At 42.6% G+C, this 20,632-nt stretch overlaps 1 protein-coding gene across 3 annotated transcripts in view; it reads right to left on the minus strand.

Moving 5' to 3' along the window:
• RFX3 (regulatory factor X3) overlaps positions 1-20,632 on the minus strand; it is a 540,046-nt gene that overhangs the window by 376,414 nt on the left and 143,000 nt on the right. The window contains exon 2 of one of the 3 annotated variants that reach the window (XM_033925406.1): positions 9,677-9,748. The exons of the other annotated variants lie outside the window; for them this stretch is intronic. Within the exon in view, the coding sequence (XP_033781297.1) occupies positions 9,677-9,748 (72 nt within the window). The remainder of the gene's footprint in view (positions 1-9,676; positions 9,749-20,632) is intronic. 3 annotated transcript variants of the gene reach the window in all.

The following is a 20,632-nucleotide window of genomic DNA, read 5'->3' on the forward strand; positions in this document are numbered from 1 at the left end:
TGGGGGGGTGGGGGGTTTGCGTCGAGGGCAGGAGGGCCTGGGATCCCTCCTGCCCGTAATGTAGTGCGGGGTGGGGTTAGGGGGTCGCCGTGGCCAGGAGGGTTTGGGCTCCCTTCTGGCCCGATATTGTCGGGAAGTCGGCGGTCCTTCGGGGTGGGGGTGCGAGTGGTCCTGCCGGGGGGGGGGGGATGTATCGGACGTCGGGGAGTCGGCCGGGCAAGAGGGCTTGGGCTCCCTCTTGCTCCGATCGTGGATGCGGGTGCGGGTGGGAGCGCGTGCGAGCGGTCGTTCGGGGTGGGGGTGCGAGTGGTCCTGCCGGGGGGGGGATGTATCGGACGTCGGGGAGTTGGCCGGGCAAGAGGGCTTGGGCTCCCTCTTGCTCCGATCGTGGATGCGGGTGCGGGTGGGAGCGCGTGCGAGCGGTCGTTCGGGGTGGGGGTGCGAGCGGTCCTGCTGGGGGGGGTGAATCGGGCGGGGTGGGAACTATGTTTTAAAACTTTTGTATACCGCGCTCACGCATATAACGCGCGAGGGGTATGCGCGGTAGGTAAAAACGCGTATAACGCGCGCGTTATATGCGTGAAAATACGGTACATGTGTAAAACCTGTTTTACTTGGAGAAATTGAACTTTGGAAAACTTCCCACTCTCTGTGTGAGCCTTTTTTCTTTGCTTTGGCTTTGGGGCAACAGTACATTCAGTCTGTGAAGTTATTTTTTTTAGTAAAATCTATTAAGAACATAAGAATTGCCATACTGAGATAGACTAAGGCCCAGATTCTGTATAGGACGTCAATCCCGGGCATCCTATACAGAATAGTGCCTACACCCGCCCAAAGTTAACCCGATTCTGTAACCGACGTCCATGTTGCAGAGGCCGGTTACAGAATCGGGTTTAACGTGCCCAACATCCCTCCCCGGACACCCCCCCAACGGCCCCCCCGAAGATCGCCGGCAGGAGGGTGCCCAACTCCTCCTGCCGGACCCCTCAATGCCCCCCTAAGATCGCCGGCAGGAGGGTCCCCAACCCCTCCTGCTGACCCAACAGCCCTCCCGACGATCGTAGCAGGAGGATACCCAACCCTATGCGTAGGGCCGCCTAAGTTCGCTTAAGGCTGCCGCCTAGCCTTAGGCGAGCTTAGGCGGCTTGTGGGACTCTCTAGGCTCCCTGGAGGCGCCTTCAATATAGGCGGCCTGCCTGGGGAGCATTATTTTTTTTTTTTTTAGAAAAAGTGCCTCCTGATTGACTGATTAGACAGCTGTAGGATGCCTACAGCTGCCTACAATCGGGAGCACTTTGCAGAATCAGGGCCTAAAGGTCTATCAAGCCCAGTATCCTGTTTACAACAGTGGCTAATCCAGGTCTCAAGTACCTAGCTAGATCCCAAGTAATAAAACAAATTTTATGCTGCTTATCCTAAGAATAAGCAGTGGATTTCCCCAAGCCATTTCAATAATTGCCTATGGATTTCCCTTTTAAGAATTTATCAAAACCTTTTTTAAACCCCACTGAGCTAACTGATTTCACCATAATCTTCAGCAACAAATTCCAGAGTTTAATTATATGTTGTGTGAATAAATATTTCCTCCTGTTTGTTTTACATCTACTACTTAGCAGCTTCATTGCATGTCCCCTAGTCCTAGTATTTTTGGAAGAGTGAACAAGTGACTCACATCTACCCTGTCCATTCCACTCAGTATTTTATAGACCTCTATCATATCAACTCTGAGCTGTCTCTTCTCCAAGCTGAAAAGCCCTATCCGTTTTAGTCTTTCCTCATATGGAAGTCGTCCCATCCCTTTTATCATTTTTGTCACCCTTTTTTGTACCTTTTCTAATTCGGCTCTATCTTTTTTTGAGATAATAGACCAGAACTGATCACAGTATTTGACGTGTGGCCATATCATAGAGTATATGAGGGTATTATAACATTTTCATCTTTGCTTTCCATTCCTTTGCTGATAATTCCTAACATTCTATTTGCTTTCTTAGCCACTGCCACACATTGAGCAGACAGTTTCAACATATCCTCAACAATGACACCTCCTTTCTCTGGGCAGTGACTCAACCTAGAACCCAGCATCACACAGCTATAGTTTGGATTCCTCTTTCCCACATGCATCACTTTGCACTTGCTCACATTAAATATCATCTGCCTTTTTTTTGTAAAATCTTCATTGATTTTCTAAGCAGATAAAAAGTGCAAACAGTATACATTCACAGAATTAAAAAAACAAAAACAAAACACAAACCAGCACTTACATACTTGCAAATTATTAAAACAAATTACCCATCCCTCCCTCCCTCCCTCCTTCCCTGAATGTGTGTGCAAAGAAAACTTAGGGCTCCTTTTACTAAGTTGCGATTGCGGTTTTAGCACGCATGCTAGACCTTAACACCAGCATTGAGCTGGCATTAGTTCTAGCCACATAGCGTGGGTTTAGCGCACCCTAAAATCCTGTATTTGCTAAAAACGCTATCGCAGTTTAGTAAAAGGAGCCCTTAATCTAATGAATTACTAATCATTAATTTGTTTAACAAAGGACTCTAATGGACTCCAAATTTCTTTAAAATTTTTACTTTTCCCAGATTGTTCCGCTAACATTCTTTCGTAATAATAGTATAAGCAAAGTGTTTCCCACCAAAAGGTAAAATTTAAACGGGCCCAATTTTTCCAATTTCTCGTGATCAACTGAATGGCCACCCCAGTCATTATAAGAAAAAGTCTACTTTTATGTTTATCAATTGGACTATTAGATGTTAACAATGTCCCAAATAGACTCCAGACAATAATGCGAGGTGAATGTATGAACTGAGGACCAGGTGGCAGCTTTACAGATTTCCTCAAAGGCTTAGACCTAAGGAAAGCTACAGAATCTGCCATAGCTTGGACTTTGTGAGCTTTGACACGACTTTCCAGGCGCAGTCCAGTCTGAGCATACGGCAGGTGAGAAGGCACTTGTGCATTCGCGGTGCAGGCTGATTCTGCACTGAACTACAACTACTACTACTAATTATTTCTATAACGCTACTAGACGTGCGCAGCGCTGCAGAGTCCCAAAGAGTAAGAAAACAGTCCCTGATCGAAAGAGCTTACAATCTAAACAGGCAAGACAGACAAACAGGATGTCATGGATACAGTTAAGGGGAACGGTTAATCAGAGGGCTGGGATGGAGGGCAGAGGAGTAGGATTACGGATTGAAAGCTATATCAAAAAGGTGGATTTTCAGTCTGCTTTTAAACAAGGGAAGGGAAGGGGCTTGACGGATAAACTCGGGTAATTATTCCAGGCATAGGGGCAACTAGATGAAAGGAACGAAGTCTGGAATTGGCCGTGGAGGAGAAAGGAAATGCTAAGAGTGACTTATCTGAGGAACGGAGTTCTCTGGGAGGTGTATAAGGAGAGAGAAGCGAGGAGAGATATTGAGGGGCAGCAGAATGAACACACTTGTAGGTCAGCAATAAGATCTTGGAACTGTATGCGATGGCAGATAGGGAGCCAGTGAAGTAACTTAAGGATAGGGGTGACATGAGCGTAGCAAGGTTGGTAGAAGATGAGCCTTTTGCACTGTCAGTTGACTCCACAGAAAAGGTGAAGGCATTACACTGTTGGTGTGCAGAGTCCCAGTCCTAGCACTTCCCCTTAATGTTAGGAGTATCTGCATTGGCATGCTTGCACTTTGTCAGCACTTTGGCTAGAGTCAAGGATGGCAGTCTCTCCTCAGGCTTCTGCAGTCACTTCCAAAACAGCTGCACTAAGTTGATGGTCTTTCCAGGGAAGATTCTTGACTGGCTTCTGCAGTTGTAGTTACTTTTGACAATTGTCCAAAGAGCAGCTTCTTTTCCACTTCAAAATGCTCACTCACAGGCAATTAAGATGAAGGAAGTAAAGAAGAGCAAAACAGAAAGAGTAACTAGACAGGAGGTCCTGGAAATACAGTAGAGTTCAGAGCACAGGGAAACAGAACCAGAGATGCAGAATGAGATGATTAGAAAGATAAAATCACTAGACAACAAAGGCAAGATAAATGATTTTATTTTTAATTTAGTAAAGGAGGTAATGGGATTTGATATACTGCCTTTCTATGGGACAACTGAATTGAAATGTGTCAGTTTTGAGAATTTACATCTGCTATTTATATATTGCACTATACAGAAGGAAATGTGATGGGGTGCTTTATGTGATTAATCATGTGATTCAAATTTTAATTGCACACTTAAAATTTTAAAATCAATGTACAGCCCTAATTCCTAACCATAGTAACATGCATTAAAAGGTCCCTCATAAAACGTCTTTTCTCTTATAGCACCAAGAGATCCTCGTAGGTCTGAGAACGCCCTTCTATCCTAACAATAACGTGAAGCAGATCCACTTCTCCCTCAACACATACTGGAAAAGCAGCCTCAAATTTCTTGTGGCCTAGTACTTTGAAGCACAAATCCAGGGCTCAATATACTAACAGAGATGTGTGCGTGTGTCTGAATTCAAAAGGGCCTGGGATAGGCACATGGGATCTCTTGGAGAGAGAAAGAGATAATGGTTACTGCGGATGGGCAGACTAGATGGGCCATTTGGCCTTTAACTGCCATCAAGTTTCTATGTGTGTTGGGAGGAGGGGCACAAGACCCATGTTTTCTAAACAAAAAAAAAAATTAAGGTGACATTTTAAAACCGCCTTGTCTCCCTCCCCCACCAAAACCCTACTTGCCCCAAACTGTAATCTCCAACTGCAGTTCTGTCTCCCTCTAAATTCCAAAAATGTAGAAAATCAATCAAATTGAATGCTCCTTAAATCACTAATTCTAACATGCATTCAGGTGCCACAGCTCAATAGGAAAGCCACCACAGATACTTTTATAGCAGTGGAGAAAAGACCTCAGCGTCTCAGCAGGATATAAAATTTTGCAATCCTCCAGACATAGCAACTTCAAAAAAAATCCCAAGAAGGTACTTCGTTTATTAATCCTAAAAACAATACAAGCTATGCTTTAAAAGGCACAACAACATGACTCCACTGGTGTCATCTATGCGATATAGTGTCCCTGTATGAAATAATACATTGGACAAACTTCTAGGAAATTTCGAACGAGAATGACAGAACATAAGTCATGCTTACACTGTAAACGCTTAGAGGCACCTCTGGTAGAGCACTGTTTAGCACTGAGTCATTCTTTTCTGGATTTGAAATGCTGGGTCATAGAACAACTATTTTTGCAAACTCATGGTGGAGAACAGTGCTGGATTTTTAATCTGAATACATGCGCTCCTTTAGGTCTGAAATCTTATATAGAATGGAATGCTTTTTCTAAACATTTTTTCCTCTGATGCTATGCTTTCTGTTCTTCTTGGACTGTTAATGTTGCACTTTATCTGATTGACATTTTTGATGTCATTACGTTTTTGACGTTATTGGTAACCTATTTCTGGGACGCTGAGGGACCATTTTGGTGGCAGGAACTTGGAAGCGTTTAGCTCAAACCAAAGGTAGTGAGTGATTTCAGTTTTTTTTGTTTTTTGTCTATATTTTTTTGATGTAATTTTTGTATTGTTACAGCTGACGAAGCTTGGAGTAGAGAAACAGGGGCCCTGTCGGGAGTTTGCTGAAGAAGGGGGTCTGTTAATGCATTTACTTGGAGACATTTGGACTCAGAGTGAACACCTCTTTTCTATACCCTGCCCACAGAATATGTGGAAGAAATTCCTGCTGCAGATAAGTTTTTGTTTTTTTCTTGCTTTGAGTTTTTGATACAATTTGATACAATTTATTATGCAACTATTTATATGATTATCAATTGACTCAAGCAATGAATGATAGTTAAATGTGGAGTTTTTGAGACCAAGGATGTTTTTGCATCTCCAAACATTTTTTTGAAGTTGCTATGTCCGGAGGATTACAAAATTTTATAACTGCTGAGACGCTGAGGTCTTTTCTCCACTGCTCTAAAAGTATCTGTGGTGGCTTTCCTATTTAGTCCCTCTAAATTCTAACATGACTCATAATTGTCCTTAAAGTCTTTTCTCATATGCAATACCTCAACCTCAAATTCTTTTTCCTCACCTCCAAAGCTATCACTGTATCTTCCCTCCCCTCTCCATCTCCAATTACAAGCTTTCAGCTTGCTGCTCCAACTTCCATGGCATATGCACTCTTTTACTCTACCCTCAAACCCTTCCCCCATGGCACATTTACCCTTTTACCCTGCTCCCAAACCCATTCATGGCACACTCACCCGCTTTGTTTGTCCCCAATTCCCCATGGCACATTCACTCCTTTATTTTGCCCCCCACCCCCTTGATTCACCCCTTTACTCTGCCCCCAATTTGTCACTGCACACTCACCCTTTTTTCTGGGCCCTTATCATTTTCAGACACAGTAGTAATTAAGATCCCATGGTAAGGAAAAAGTGACTGACTGCACAATAGGTCCCTTCCTCCTCCAGTGCCAAATTAGACTCAACTGTTTATATGAAGCATAGACAGTCTGACCTAAGCTGGCACAGAAGGAAGAAATGACCCATTGTGCAGTGGGTCACTTCCTTCTCTTCTTAAGGCATGAACTTAGCGCTGGAGGGAAGGAGAGAGTGAGTAGAGCCACTGCTGCCTGTGCTGAATTCTGCACAAACTCTGTGCTGCGCAGTAGCACAGAATTCCACCAGAAGTAACTTATACTATCTCAATGGGGGCTCTCCTGAAGATTAAAAAATTCAGGGAAAGGAGTTTTGGAAGTGGGGGATCCTATCTCTGGCCCCAGAGACCTTTAAAAATCCAACTTTTTCACACACACCCCCTCCTGATTTTCCCCATAGGAAATAATGGGCTGTACTCACTGTGCTGTGCTGGTGCCTGCCTGTGTCAGCTTTTCTGTACCCTGATAGAAGGGAGAAGATTTTCTGTTCCAAATCCTTCCAGAAAGGATCCAAAACTGGAGATCTTCAGGCAGACAGTTGGACCAGAACCAACTGTGACCTCAACCTCCACCATGATGTAAAGGAGAAGAAAAATGAAGCTGGCTCCCTGAAGCCCAAAGGGACTAACACTGGGGCCCCACAGCCTGCGTTCAAGTCTCTAATAAATCAGAAGACAAGCTACCTCCCAGGGGAACAGTACCCAAGCTTCCAAAATTCACACAGTAGGCTTGCTCAGCAGGTACACCTGAGGTTTGCCCTGTGAGCTTTAGACCACCCATGCAAAATCTGCATCCTATCCCAGGCAGAGCTACCCCAAATTGGGGACCTTTAGGCACCAAAGCCTAACAAAACAGATTTAAAAATACCCAAAATTAATTAAAAAAAACTGAACAAAACAGATCAGAAATTACCTTCTCAGCTCTCTAGCAGAAGGAAAAAAAACTGAAAAGGGCACTATACTCCACTGGTAAAGGAGGAGGAGTTGAAAGATGTGATTGACATCCTTCTAAAAGCAGCTCCCGACCAGAGGTAATTCACCTGTGTCCTCGCTACAGAAATTAACTCATAGTAAATTTTTCTGATTATTTTTACTGTATAAAGGAAGTACAGCAAGCTTTATTTTTTTGCTGTATAGTAAAAGACCAATTATTTATATGTAAGGCAACCAATGTTAGAGTTACAATACTTTCAAAACACACAGGATTATATAAGCTACATCAAGGGGGTAATAATAAAAAAAAAAAAAGTCTAAAAAGTGTCCTAAGTGGCTACTTGGACGATCAAAAAGCCTGAGCGTCCAAGTACCCATAACCAAAGCTGGTTTTTAGACGTATCTAAAAACAGCTTAGGCCTTTCCCCTGCCTCTAGACGCACAGAGAGAAAAGAGGTGTGTTTAGAGGAGGGGAAAGGGCGGGCAGTGGGCGGGAGGTGGGCCGACCTACACCTAGGCGTACAACACCTATAACCAAAACAGTTTAGTCGGCACTTAGATCTGTTTGACTTAGACGAAAGAAAACCAGGTATAAGTGCCGAAAAAGGGGTCGCTGAGCTGATGGCCGCTGGCGCCATCAGTTCAGCAACCTGGCAACCTAACCATCGTGGCAGGAGAGATGCCCCATCTCCTCTACCGTGATGCCATCACTCCTCTACCCGAACTGCTGCGACCTGCGGCAGTTCCGGTAGAGGAGTGATGGCATCGCAGGAGGGGAGAAAAGGCATCTCTCCTTCCGCGATAGATCACTCCCCCCCCCCCCACAAACAACATCGGGGCAAGAGGGAGCCCAAGTCCTCTTGCCCTGCTGAAGCCGCGACCCCCCCGACTCGATCGGGCCAGGAGGGAGCCCAAGCCCTCCTGGCCCATGCGACCCCTTACCCCCACCCCCCACTACATTACGGGCAGGAGGGATCCTAGGCCCTCCTGCCCTCGACGAACCCCCCTCCCCCCAATGTCCGCCCCCCCAGAACCCCCGATCGGCCCCCCCCAGCCGACCCGCGACCCCCCCCGGCCGACCCCACGAACCCCTCACCCCCACCCCCCTTCCCTGTACCTTTTTTTCGTTGGCCGGATAGACGGGTGCCAAACCCGTCCGTCCGGCAAGCAGCCCACAGAAGAATGGGGCCAGATTGGCCCAGCCGTACCAAAGCCCCGCCTACTGGTGGGGCCTAAGGCGCCTGGGCCAATCAGAATAGGCCCGGGAACCTTAGGCCCCTCCTGTGGGCGGGGCCTTAGGAACATGGGCCCAACCTGGGCCATGTGCCTAAGGCCCCGCCCACAGGAGGGGCCTAAGGCACCTGGGCCAATCAGAATAGGCCCGGCTGCCGCGGGGCAAGAGTGCTTGGGCTCCCTCTTGCCCCGATCGAGTAGGGGGGTCGTGGCTTCAGCAGAGCAAGAGGGCTTGGGCTCCCTCTTGCCCCGATGTTATCGGGGGGGGGGGTTGGTGGTTTGACATGGCAGGAGGGCTTGGGCACCCTCCTGCCTGGATGGCTGTGGGTGGGGGGATTCTGTAACCGGTGTTGTTTTTGACAGACACCGGTTACAGAATCCAGCTTTTAGGCAAAGGACTGGCTCCTCCTTCGCCTAAAAGCTCTTCTGTTGGGCGTTTGGGGCTTAGGCGTTTTTTTCTTTCATTATGGCTAAAAAGTGTAGATGTGCTGTGGGTGTACTTTTAGACGTAGTAAAGATTGGGCGTTTAGGCAGAGGAAGGCCATAATCAAAACATGGACGTTTGTTTTGGTTATGGACACTTTCCCTGCTTCTGGGTTGAACGTTTAGGGACTTAGGCCAAAAGGGGACTTAGACGCTTTTTTTGATTATGCCCCTCCACATGTATGTGAGTAGCAGAGAAAGACATGTAATTTTTTTTTTTTTAAGACATCATGCAACTATGACTATAGCTCCATATTCAATAAAGCAGCATAACAGCATTCTTTTAATTTTCTTAGAGGAAATATTTATGTCAAGTGCCTAGTCTCCACCTGTGCACCTATGGTGGTCATAAATATATTTACAGTACAGCAGAAACTGATGTTCTACATATAGCTAATGCTCAAATTGTCATGAAATATCTCTGAAGATTCTTTTCTTCCATGAGTCAGAGCACTTGCTATTGCTCCATCAGCTTGAACTGTACACTAAACTTTAAGCATCCTTCAGATGAAAAGGAATTACATATAAAAGAAAGATCAAAAGCAATTCAAGTATTATATTAATGTACATTTCAGTTTAAAAAAAATAAATAAATACTGGCTTATTGACATTTCTCTTTACCTGGGCACATGCGATGATGCCATGAATCAGAAATCTCATTCAGTGTAAGAAAAATGTATTCTTCCTCAAACACTTAAAAGAAAATAAATGTTAAGAATTGCTAGGAGTGACTACAGACAGTTTTTTAATTAAATTTTCCACCCTTATTCTACTCTGGTAGAATTACTTTCAGTTAACCAACATGCACGTGAATTAGCATTACTGAAAATGTATACAGATTGCTGAATAAAGAACCAATGTTATGTTTTAAAGCCACCTTTCAAAGAATCATCCAGGTAGATCCCTATGACAAAAATTTGCAACACCTCTATCAAATCCCCCCCCCCCCTTAATCTGTATTTCTCCTTCACAAGCTGGCAAGACTTAAGCCACTGGAAAAAAGGGAAGCATTCCCAGGAGTCATGGCTTATGCAAAGGAATTAAGCACCTTAAGTCTTCAGCTCCTTTAAACCCCCTTCACCAAGATTGTGATAAATTCAACTATCATCCCAACATCGCTGTTTCTAGAATGACCTTGCAAAAATTCATAATTATCTTTTTGTGTGCATATGTAAACATATACAACTTCATTAGATATCCATAATGTGGAAAATAAACTAGACACAAATGTTTATGTAAAGTGCCAGTCACATGCATAAATGGTTAGCACACTAACATATAATGTGAATAAGAGCACATATGTACATATTTGCCAGATATGTACCTAAGCCCTATTCTATAACTACGCACATATCTTATATCACACATAGGCTGCAGATGGGTGCACATATGACCAGAAAGAATGGGCATTCCATAAATGGCACCAACATTTCGGCATCAGAAAAAAAAATCAGCGCAAAGCACTGTTTTATTAATGGCACTATGTGTTTTGAGTGCCATTTACAGAAAAGCGCTTACAGCTCATTTCCAAGTCAAAAGTTGGATGCCTGTATTTACTCCAGCTGAAACTTGGCGTAAATGCTGGAGCTCAACTTCAGGCACTTTTAGGAACAGCCCTGCCAAATTCCCTTCTGAGTTGCACATTAAGGAATTTAGGTGTGCAGGATCATAAAACAAAAAAAACATAGGGAGATGGCTTACAAATTTCAATTACCAATTAACTGTAATAATTGATTGTTAACATTAATTATAATTAAATCCACATGCAAATCTCGGTACCATATATACTCTAGACTCCAGGGGAAAGTGTGTAGGGCACAAAAGTACATGTGTAACATAGAATACTAAACATTACAGTTGTTATCATCAGCAGTTAGCTGTACACACTTATACTAGCTCTATAGCTGGCATAAGTGCTCACACCTCAATACCTACATGCTAATACTCTAGAAAGGAAAGCAGCACTTACTTTTCCTTATAGTATACCGTATGTACCAAATCTAAGTGTACAGTTATAGAAATGGGGGTAATTTTAGAACTAGTTTTATGCACAGAAAAAAAAATATATATATATATATATAAAGTTTTATGCACAGAAAAACACTTATATATATATATATATAAATGGAAAGGGTGCATACACATATGTATGCCTACAAGACCAGGGATGTAGTTTGAGCAGAGCACAGATAGAGTTGCAATATACACAGGTATTCTATAAAATATGCAGGTACATCAGTAGAATACAAGCACAGATCTACATGAAATGGAGCAGATATGAATTTGTGCAATTTTGTTCTTTTGGTCCTGTTCCAGTATTTTACCTGAGTTTGGTTCATTTTGTCACCTTTTTGGTTTTTGGCCTTAGAGCCACTTTGAGTCTTTTTTTTTTTTAAATCTCCAAGACATTCTGCTTCTCTTCTAAGCAAACTTCTCTGAAAAATTTGACGTGAGCAGTTGCCCAATTCAAAATCTCTATTGCTTCCATGAAAAGGGGGTGAGATCCCATGCCCACTTCTTTGTTCAGGTAGAACATGACATCTAGATTGTCTGTATGGACAAGGACTATTTGTTGGAGGAGATGGTCCTGGAATGTTCTGAGAGCATTGTCCATTGCTCGCAGTTCAAGAAGATAGATATGGAGAGTTTTTTCATGGTGAAACCATACCTTTTGAGTATGGAGGCTATTTAGATGAAAACCTCATCCTAACCTCAAAGCATCTGAGGTTAGATGGTTTGTAATGGTGGGAGGCCTAGAAGGGAAAACCTTGAGTGAAATTGTGAGGAATCATCCACCTTTGCACAGAGTGATAAACGTTTAAATTGACTTGGACTGGAGAAGACAAATGTCACATGGCTTGAGACCAATGGGTTGATATGGTCCATTGTGGAACTCTTGAGGTAAAGACGTGCCCATGGAGCTACTTGTACTCTGGATGCCATGTGACTGAGGAGTAACATCTGACCTGTGGAAATGCATCGAAGAGAGCAGACTGTTTGACACAGGTGAATGAAACTGTGCGCTCTCTGCTTTGTTAGAAAAGCACAATCCTGAGTAGTATACAGGAGAGAACCCTATGAACTCCAGTATCAGAAAAGGGTGCAGATGTGACTTGGAAGTTGATGGTAAGCCTGACCAGATCCAAGAGATGAACTGTTGAATTGATATCATGTTCAGTTGTTTGCAATAATGAAGCTTTGATCAGCCAGTTGCCTATGCAGGAAAATACTTAAAAACCTTGATGTGTAAAGGTCCCAGAGGTCTAAAATTGACCAAAGGCCTAAAATCCTTTTTGTTATCAGAAAATACTTTGAGTAGAACCCTCGACCACTCTCCTGTAAAGGAACAGGTTCTACTGAGTTCAGTTGAAGAAGGGCCAAGGGCTTTTGGTGAAGGAGAGTCTTCTGAAGGGAGCTGAAAGGAGACTCTTTTGGTGAGTGGTTTGGAGGTTTTCTGATAAAGTGTAAGGTGTAGCCCCACGTAACAACCCAAACCACCGACTAATCTCTTGTTATAAGAGTCCAACACAGATGGAAGTAGAGTAATCTGCTTCCAAAAGGGGAGGAAGAGGAAAAGGAATGCTCTCTAGAAATGAATCAAATGGATGACTGCTGTTTGGATTGAGATTGAAGTTGTGATTTATGTGTCGTTGGTTGACTTGCTCCGGGTCATTGAGCAGCAGGCCTTCAAAATGATGAAGATGACTGATTACAACACTATTTGATATTATAGAAATATGAACATCTAGATGAAGAAGATAGAGGTTTATGGTTTAAAGTGGTCATAATATCTGTGTGTTTTTTGCATTCGTTTGGTGGTGCCTCAAAGTCAAGGATTTTAAAAAGATCAGAGCGAGGTTCCTCCTCTGTTTCCATTTTCATGAACAAAGCCTGATCAATCTGCCTCATGAAGCCAGTAAAAGATATATTATTTGGTGGAGATTTGCATCATTCAGGAGGAGGAAAAGGATCAAAAGGTATACCATATAATTCTTCTTCTGAGTATTCTGGCAAATCCTCATCTGAATGGTTGGAGATTTCTGAGTCAGGCTCCTCAAAGTATTCCCTTCTAGGTGAATCAGAAACTGTGTGTTGAGAGGAGTGTTTTCTCAAACCAATCCAAAATTGACCATGTGGTCCAGACGTATCATCAACAGAATATACAATTCTCCCACTGGTGTTAGATCATGGAGCTCAATCATTAAGCATTCTAAATATCAATTCATTTTATATATCATTAACATCTTGAGGTGAAAATGCCTCAGAATATGGAGCTCTGTACCCAATTTGGGTCTCTTTGTGAATAATTCACTTGCTCCTGCTCACATTACAAGCAAAAAAAATCCCTAATTATTTATTTTTATTATATTTTATTATACTTATTTATTTATTTTTTCTTTTTTTAAATAATCAATTAACCCCAGAAGCTATCCATGATGAGAAGAACCGGTGACTTTGTAACTTTATAACTTATCAAACTTATCAGACTTTGTAATTTTGTAAATGCCTATCTTGTCAGGACTATATCACGTGAAACATTTCACGTGAAACATTTCATAGCATGAACATAAGTACAAAAAACTTATCTCTGAAGTTTTCAAGAGTTGTCTTAATCGTTCTTTTAATCCTGTTGCTGCTTTCAATCCATGGTTCTCTTTAGTATCTTCTTACTACTTAATATTAACCGCTGTTACACAGTCCCTTGTTTTCAAAAATAATGATTCTTCTTCATACTTTCAATTCTTTCTCCCCAATTGTCACTAACACTGAGAAAAGTACAAGTGACAATTCCATTGCACAAATTCTTTCAGAAAATTCACAGTACAGAAAGCAAATCCAAGATGTTTTTCAGTTCTGCAATGTTGCTGTTCTTTGTAGAGAGGAACCTTAACTGTCAATCACATTGTCCTACTCCACACAAATAAGCTCTATAGCTCTCACTTGTCACTCCCATTACATATAATGCAGCAGTTTAGCACTAAATCAATTTATGGAACTGCAGAAGTTAAATACATACATTATTATTATGATGGCAGAAAAGGCAATGAATGTCTTGTGGCTCCATTAGCTTTCTTTGTAAGGAGAAAAAAGCTAATTATCTGCAGCTGTCAACCATGAAGACCTAGATTTAATTTAAGTCAATATTGGCTTTGGACAAACTAAATCACCATTCACATTTGTGTTTCTTTTTTTCCTCTTCAGAAATAATTTCAATATGAAATATTAAAAATAGAAATGCACTGAAATATATGAAAGATAAAAATACAAAATGCACATACCTCTCTCCTAAAATAATTTTCTTAAATTTATCAATGATTGTTGAAACATCAAACTGTGATATCCATCTGCTGCAACTTCACTACTACTACTATTTAACATTTCTATAGCACTGATTGACATGTAATAGACAATCCCTGCTCTAAAGAGCTTACAATCTAGTTTGGACAGGCAGACAAGACATATAGGGTTATGGGAGTTCCTTGCAGAGAGATTGATAAAAAGGGCATAGGTAATTTTACAGTGAGTGAGAATTGGAAGTTGAAAGCAGCCTCAAAAAAGTGGACTTTTAATTTGGATTTGAACACTGCAAGAGATGGAGCCTGATGTAAACACTCAGTCTGTTCCATGCATACTGTGCAGCAAGATAGAAGACATGGGGCTCCTTTTACAAAGGTGCATTAGGGCCTTAATGCGCGGAATAGCGCATGCTAAATTGCCGCACGCGCTAGACCTTAATGCCAGCATTTAGCTGGCATTATTCTAGAAGCGTACCGTGCAGTTTAGCATGTGGTAATTTTGTGCATGCACTAAAAACTCTAGCACACTTTAGTAAAAGGAGCCCCTGGACCCTGGAGTTGGCAGTGGAGAAGGGTATAGTTAAGAAAGACTTACCCATGAATGGAGTTCACAGGGCAGAGCACAGGGGTAGATAAGAGAGGAGAGATATTGAGGGGCTGCAGAGTAAGTACACTTGTAGGTCAGTAAGAGGAGTCTGAATTGTATTTAGTAATGGATGAGGAGCCAGTGAAGTGACTTGAGGAGAGGGGTAATGTGAGTAGGGCAGCTCTTGCAGAATATAAGTCATGCAGCAGAATTTTGCACAATTTGGAGGGGGGGGAGAGATGGTTGAGCAAAAGACCTGAGAGAAGCAAGTTGTGGTAATCAAAGCAAGAGATGATAAGAATGTAGATAAGGGATTTGGTAGTGTGCTCGGAAAGGAAAGATAGAATTTTGGTAATATTATAGAGGAAGAAGCGACTGGCTTTAGCAGTTTGTTGGATTTAAGGGGTGAAGGAGAAAGAGGAGTCAAAGATGACCCCGAGAATATGAGGTGATGAGACAGGGAGGAGGAGAGTGTTGACCACAGAAATAAAGAAAAGTGAGAGGGGGAGGTGGATTTAGGTGGAAAGATAAGGAGCTCAGTCTTAGCCATATTCAATTTTAGATAACTATGAGACATTCAAGCAGCAATATTGGAAAGGCAGGTTGAGACATGGTAGGTAGATCTGGGAGTCATCAGCATAGAGGTGATACTTAAAACCATAGGAGGAGATCAGTGCACTGAGGGAGTGGGTATATATGGAGAAAAGGAGAGGTCCCAAGACACAGCCCTGAAGTACACCGACTGATAGTGGGATAATAGTGGAGGAAGATACCGAATTGAATACACAAATTGTAATGGGAGAGACAGGAAGAAAACTAGGAGAGAACAGAATCCTGGAATCCCAGCGAGGATAACATATCGAGGATTAGGTGGCAATCAACAGTATCAAAAGCAGCAGATAGATCCAGAAGGATGAGGATAGAGTACAGGACTTTGAATCTGGCCAGGAACAGGTCAAAGACTTTAGCAAGGGCAGTTTCTGTTGAATAAAGTAGACGAAAGCCTGATTGAAGTGGGTCAAGAATAGTTTGAGATGAAAGAAAGTCCAGGCAATGGCAATGAACAGCACATTCAAGTAGCTTGGATAAGAAAGGGAGGACGGAGATGGGGAGATAAGTTAGAGAGGAATGTGGGGGTCTAATGAGGTTGTTTGAGAGCAGATGAGAATATGGCATGTTTGAAGACATCAAGAATTGTTGTCATGGACAGTGATAGGTTGATGATGTGACAGATAGGGGGGACAATAGTGGAAGAGAAAGTGCCAAGCAGGTGGGTGGTAATTGAATCAGAGGAGCAGGTAGTGGGTTTGGAGGAGGAGAGAAGATGTGTTGTTTCCTCTACAGTGATTTCAGAAAAGGAAGAAAAGATGGCAGGAGTTGAAGGAAGATTGGTAGAATGGACAGCTGGAAGGGGAGTAGGGGGAGGGGAGTGACCTGGTTGAGAACTCAAGGTGAATCTTGTGAACCTTGTCTTAGAAGAACTTTGCCATTGTCTGGGGGGAAAGTGAAGGGGGAATGGAGATGAGGGCAGTTTGAGTAAAGAACTGAGTGTGGCAAAGAGATGGCAAGGATTAGAGCTAAAAGAGTTAGTTAAATGGGCATAATATTCTTGTTTGGCAAGTGAGAGGGCAGACTAGAAGGATGTCACCATGAATTTGAAGTGTATGAAGTCAGAACATGTGCAGGATTTAAGCCAAAGACGTTTAGCTAATCGGGCACAGGTAGCAGATGGAGGTCAGCCAGGGATGGGGTTTGTTGTGCCTTACAAGAAGTGAAATAGGAGAAGAAAGAGTATCTAGAGCAGAGGATAGAATGGTATTGTAGGAGAAGAGAGCTTCATTAAAAGGCTCGTATGACATAGTAATTGAAGGGAGGGATGAGACATTAGTGGAATGGATGCCAGGGTCAATAGCCTGAAGGTTCCTAAATGTATAGGTAGTAATTGGCTGGATCTGGAGGGAGGGTGAGGGGTTGTGAACGTTAACAGATGATAGTCAGAGAGGGGAAGAGTTGAAGTACAAAATTTGGTGGTAGAGCAGTTAGAAGAGAAGACAAGATCAAGGTAGTGGCCATTCTGGTGTGTAGGGGTGGTGGAGCACAGCTGGAGATTCTATGAGGATGTTAGAGCACGAAACCTGGACGTGTAGGAGTCAGAGGGGTCATCGGCATGGATATTGAAATCACTAAGGATGAGGGAAGGAGGTGAGGGTTCGAGAAAGGAGGAGAGACAGGAAAAAAGAAAGGGACTTATCAGGGGGTCAGTAGAAAACTGCTACTCGGAGAGGTAGAGGAGCAAACCAATGATTGGAGTGGGCTTCAAAGGAAGAAGAGTAGTGAGATTGATGTGGAAGAAGGAGTTGATATATGGCAAAAGTAACAACCCAACACCACCTCGGCAACCAACTGGGCAAGGTGTATGTGAGAAAAATTAGCCTCCATGACACAGGGTGGCAGCTGAAGCAGAGTCTTCAAGGCAGATCCAAGTCTCAGTTAGTACCAGCAGGTGGAAAGTTCGACAGATAAAAGAGGTCATGGAGACAGAGCAGGCATTCCACAGGGTACGTGAGAAAGGCAGAGAGGAAGGGGAGAGGAGAGGAACAGAAATAAAATTGAATACATTGCGGTGTAAGGGCTGATTGGGAGGACCAGGATTAGGATTGATGTCCCTAGCAGAGAGCAAGAGAAGGAGTAAGAGAATACAGATGAGTATGAGACAGGCATGGGGGGCCATGCCATAGTTATGATGCATACAGGTAAAGTAGGGATGACTTAATCAGAAGAAGCTGAGAAGAGGGTGAGGTGGTGAAAACAAAAAGAGAGTTAGTGGTGGGGGAGTTAAGTGGTTTGAGGTGAAAAGAGAGACTGGAAAAGTCAGTATTAGGAGGAGGAGTTTGTGCACAGGAGTCATGAGTGGAGGGGGGAGGGGAAGGAGTGGGCACTAGGCACCTCTTTAGTGGTCAATGAGATTTAGCCTGGATATCGGAGAGTTTCCTTGGCCTAGATTGTTGAGATAAATCAGACTTGTAGTCAAAGGTGGCGTGGTCAATATTGCTTGGGAGATAGTATCATAAGATTAAGATGAGAGGTAGCTTGGTAAGGAAGAATTCATGTGAGAGGCAAGGTTATACGAGTGCTAAGGGTAAGAATGTAGGGTTAAAGAATAGGTAAAAAAATAAATAATAATAATAACAGTTTATATATCGCAGGACCGTGAAGGTGTATGCAGTTTACAATGATTAAAAGATGCTACAGACTGAGTGGAATTAACAAAGTTCAGAGTTAGTGATTAACAGTTCTAAAGATCATTTGTTGAGGAATAAGATTGTATAGGTCAGTTACCTAAGTACTTCAGGAACAGATGTGTTTTTAGGTGTTTCCTGAATTCCCCATAAGTCATAGGCATGAGCAGTTGTTCCAGATCTTTACCCCATAATGCTGCTTGATGTGAGAAAAAATGTTGGTGATGACTTTTAAATTTACAACCTCTAACCGGTGGAGAAACAAAGTTCGGATGTCAGCTTCTCTTATGTCTGTTGGTTGTGAAAGAGAAAAGGTCTGTTATATATTTAGGGGCTAAACCGTATAGTAAGTTGAAGCAAAAACAACCAAACTTGAATTTCACACGTGCCTCCATCGGCAGCCAGTGTAGAAGTCGATAGGAAGGTATTACATGATCAGACTTCTTCAGTTCACAAAGTACTGCTGCATTTTGTACCAGCTGCAATCGCCGCGTATTCTTCTGGGAAAGTAGCAAGTAGGCGATGTTATAATAATCAAGTTGACTCAGTATAAGGGATTGTACCAGAATTCTAAATGATGAGACATCAAAATATGCTCTAATGCAGTGGTTCCCAACCCTGTTCTGGAGGAACACCAGGCCAATTGGGTTTTCAGGCTAGCCCTAATGAATATGCATGAAGCAAATTTGCATGCCTATCACTTCCATCATATGCAAATCTCTCTCATGCATATTCATTAGGGCTAGCCTGAAAACCCGATTGGCCTGGTGTTCCTCCAGGACAGGGTTGGGAATCACTGCTCTAATGGACCGAAGCTTCCAGAGGGTGAGAAAAATCTTTCTAACCAAGGAGTCCACCTGGTCTTTCATGGTCAGGCTCTGGTCCAGTGTTACTCCCAATACCTTCATAGTGGGTTGAATAGGATAGCTAAGGTTTTTGATGCACATTGATGCTTTAGTGTCAAGCAGGTGTGGCGAAGCTATAAAAAAATTTTGTTTTCTCTGAGTTTAGCTTTAGTCTGAATTCAGTCATCCATTGCTCCATTCGATTTAGTACTTCTGTTGCTTTGGGGGTAACTTCTGAGAGAGAGGTAGTGAATGGGATAATGATCGTAAAGTCATCTGCGTAGCTAAATAGTTTTATCCCCAGCTAGGACAACTGCGCACCTAATGAGGACATGTAAACATTGAAAAGCAAAGGGGATAGTGGTGACCCCTGTGGCATGCCAGTTGGATCGCTCCATGTATCAGAGAGATCATAATTAAAACGTACTTGATAGGTGCGGGATATAAGGAAACCTCGAAACTAGTTTAATACCTCTCCTCTGATTCCAATTGCGTCTAAGCATTGTAACAGTTTCCCATGGTCCACCAAGTCAAATCTGTCGCACCACAGGAAGAGAAGGTATGAAGTCAGTTATAAGCTTTAAAGAAGTGTTTCTCATCATATGGTACCCGGGCCGCTTGATGGGGGTACGCAGCAAAGTCACCGGAGAATATTCCCTGCCTGCCTGTCTGTCGAAGCTAAGCTGCCACCACCGGGAATCCCTCCTTTTTTGGGGATATGCAGGTGGAAATAAGAGAGTTAGTCCTTTTCACTATGGTGTTCCGTAATGAAATGGATAGAAATATCTTTCTGCATTACAAGTTTGCATCCTAAGCATTTGAAAGATAGCTTGCCTAATTCACAGTTTTTACGCTACCGCCAAATTTGTTCAATGACAGCTGAATTTAAGAGACAGGCAGGCATTTTAAAGGAGAAATTATCTGCAAGAGGTTATCCAGATTGCTGTATTAAAAACTCTTTTACTAGAGCTCTTTATAATCACAGAGAACATCTGCTGGAATACTCAAAACAACAGAAAGAAGAGAATATGATTACCTGTGTTATACAACACTCAACAGGCTAGATTTTTCAGTAAAGCTGTAAAAAAAATTCTGCCACTGTCTTTCAGTACATGAATGCTTTAGAGATAGCAGAGTGATTACAGCATATTCAAGGAACAAGAATCTACAAGAACATTTATGTCCTACTAGTAAAGTGGCAATTTCAACTATTGCTGAGACTGAAAGTGAAAGTGGGAAGGTGGGGCACTATAAATGTGGGCATTGCATGATCTGTGCTATAACATTGGAGGGAATATCATTTATAAATCCTGGGGACACAAAAGAAATCTGTTTAAAAGGTAACACTACTTGTGACTCAAAAGGAGTTATTTATATAGTTAAATGTCCCTGCAACAAATTAAATGTTGGACAGACCTCCCGGACATTCAGGACTAGAATGACTGAACATAAATCCTGTTTATCATGTGCATGGGTGGAAGCTCCTATGGTTTATCTTATGGTTTATCTTTTAAGCACTCTTTCCTAGAGCTAAAATGTTGGATTTATCCTGGGTGACACAGAGGTCTTTTTCTCTAGAGATTATTGTTGGATAGTCCCTGCATCAGCCA

Source organism: Geotrypetes seraphini, chromosome 1 (genome assembly GCF_902459505.1).
Source record: "Geotrypetes seraphini chromosome 1, aGeoSer1.1, whole genome shotgun sequence".
NCBI lineage: Eukaryota > Metazoa > Chordata > Amphibia > Gymnophiona > Dermophiidae > Geotrypetes > Geotrypetes seraphini.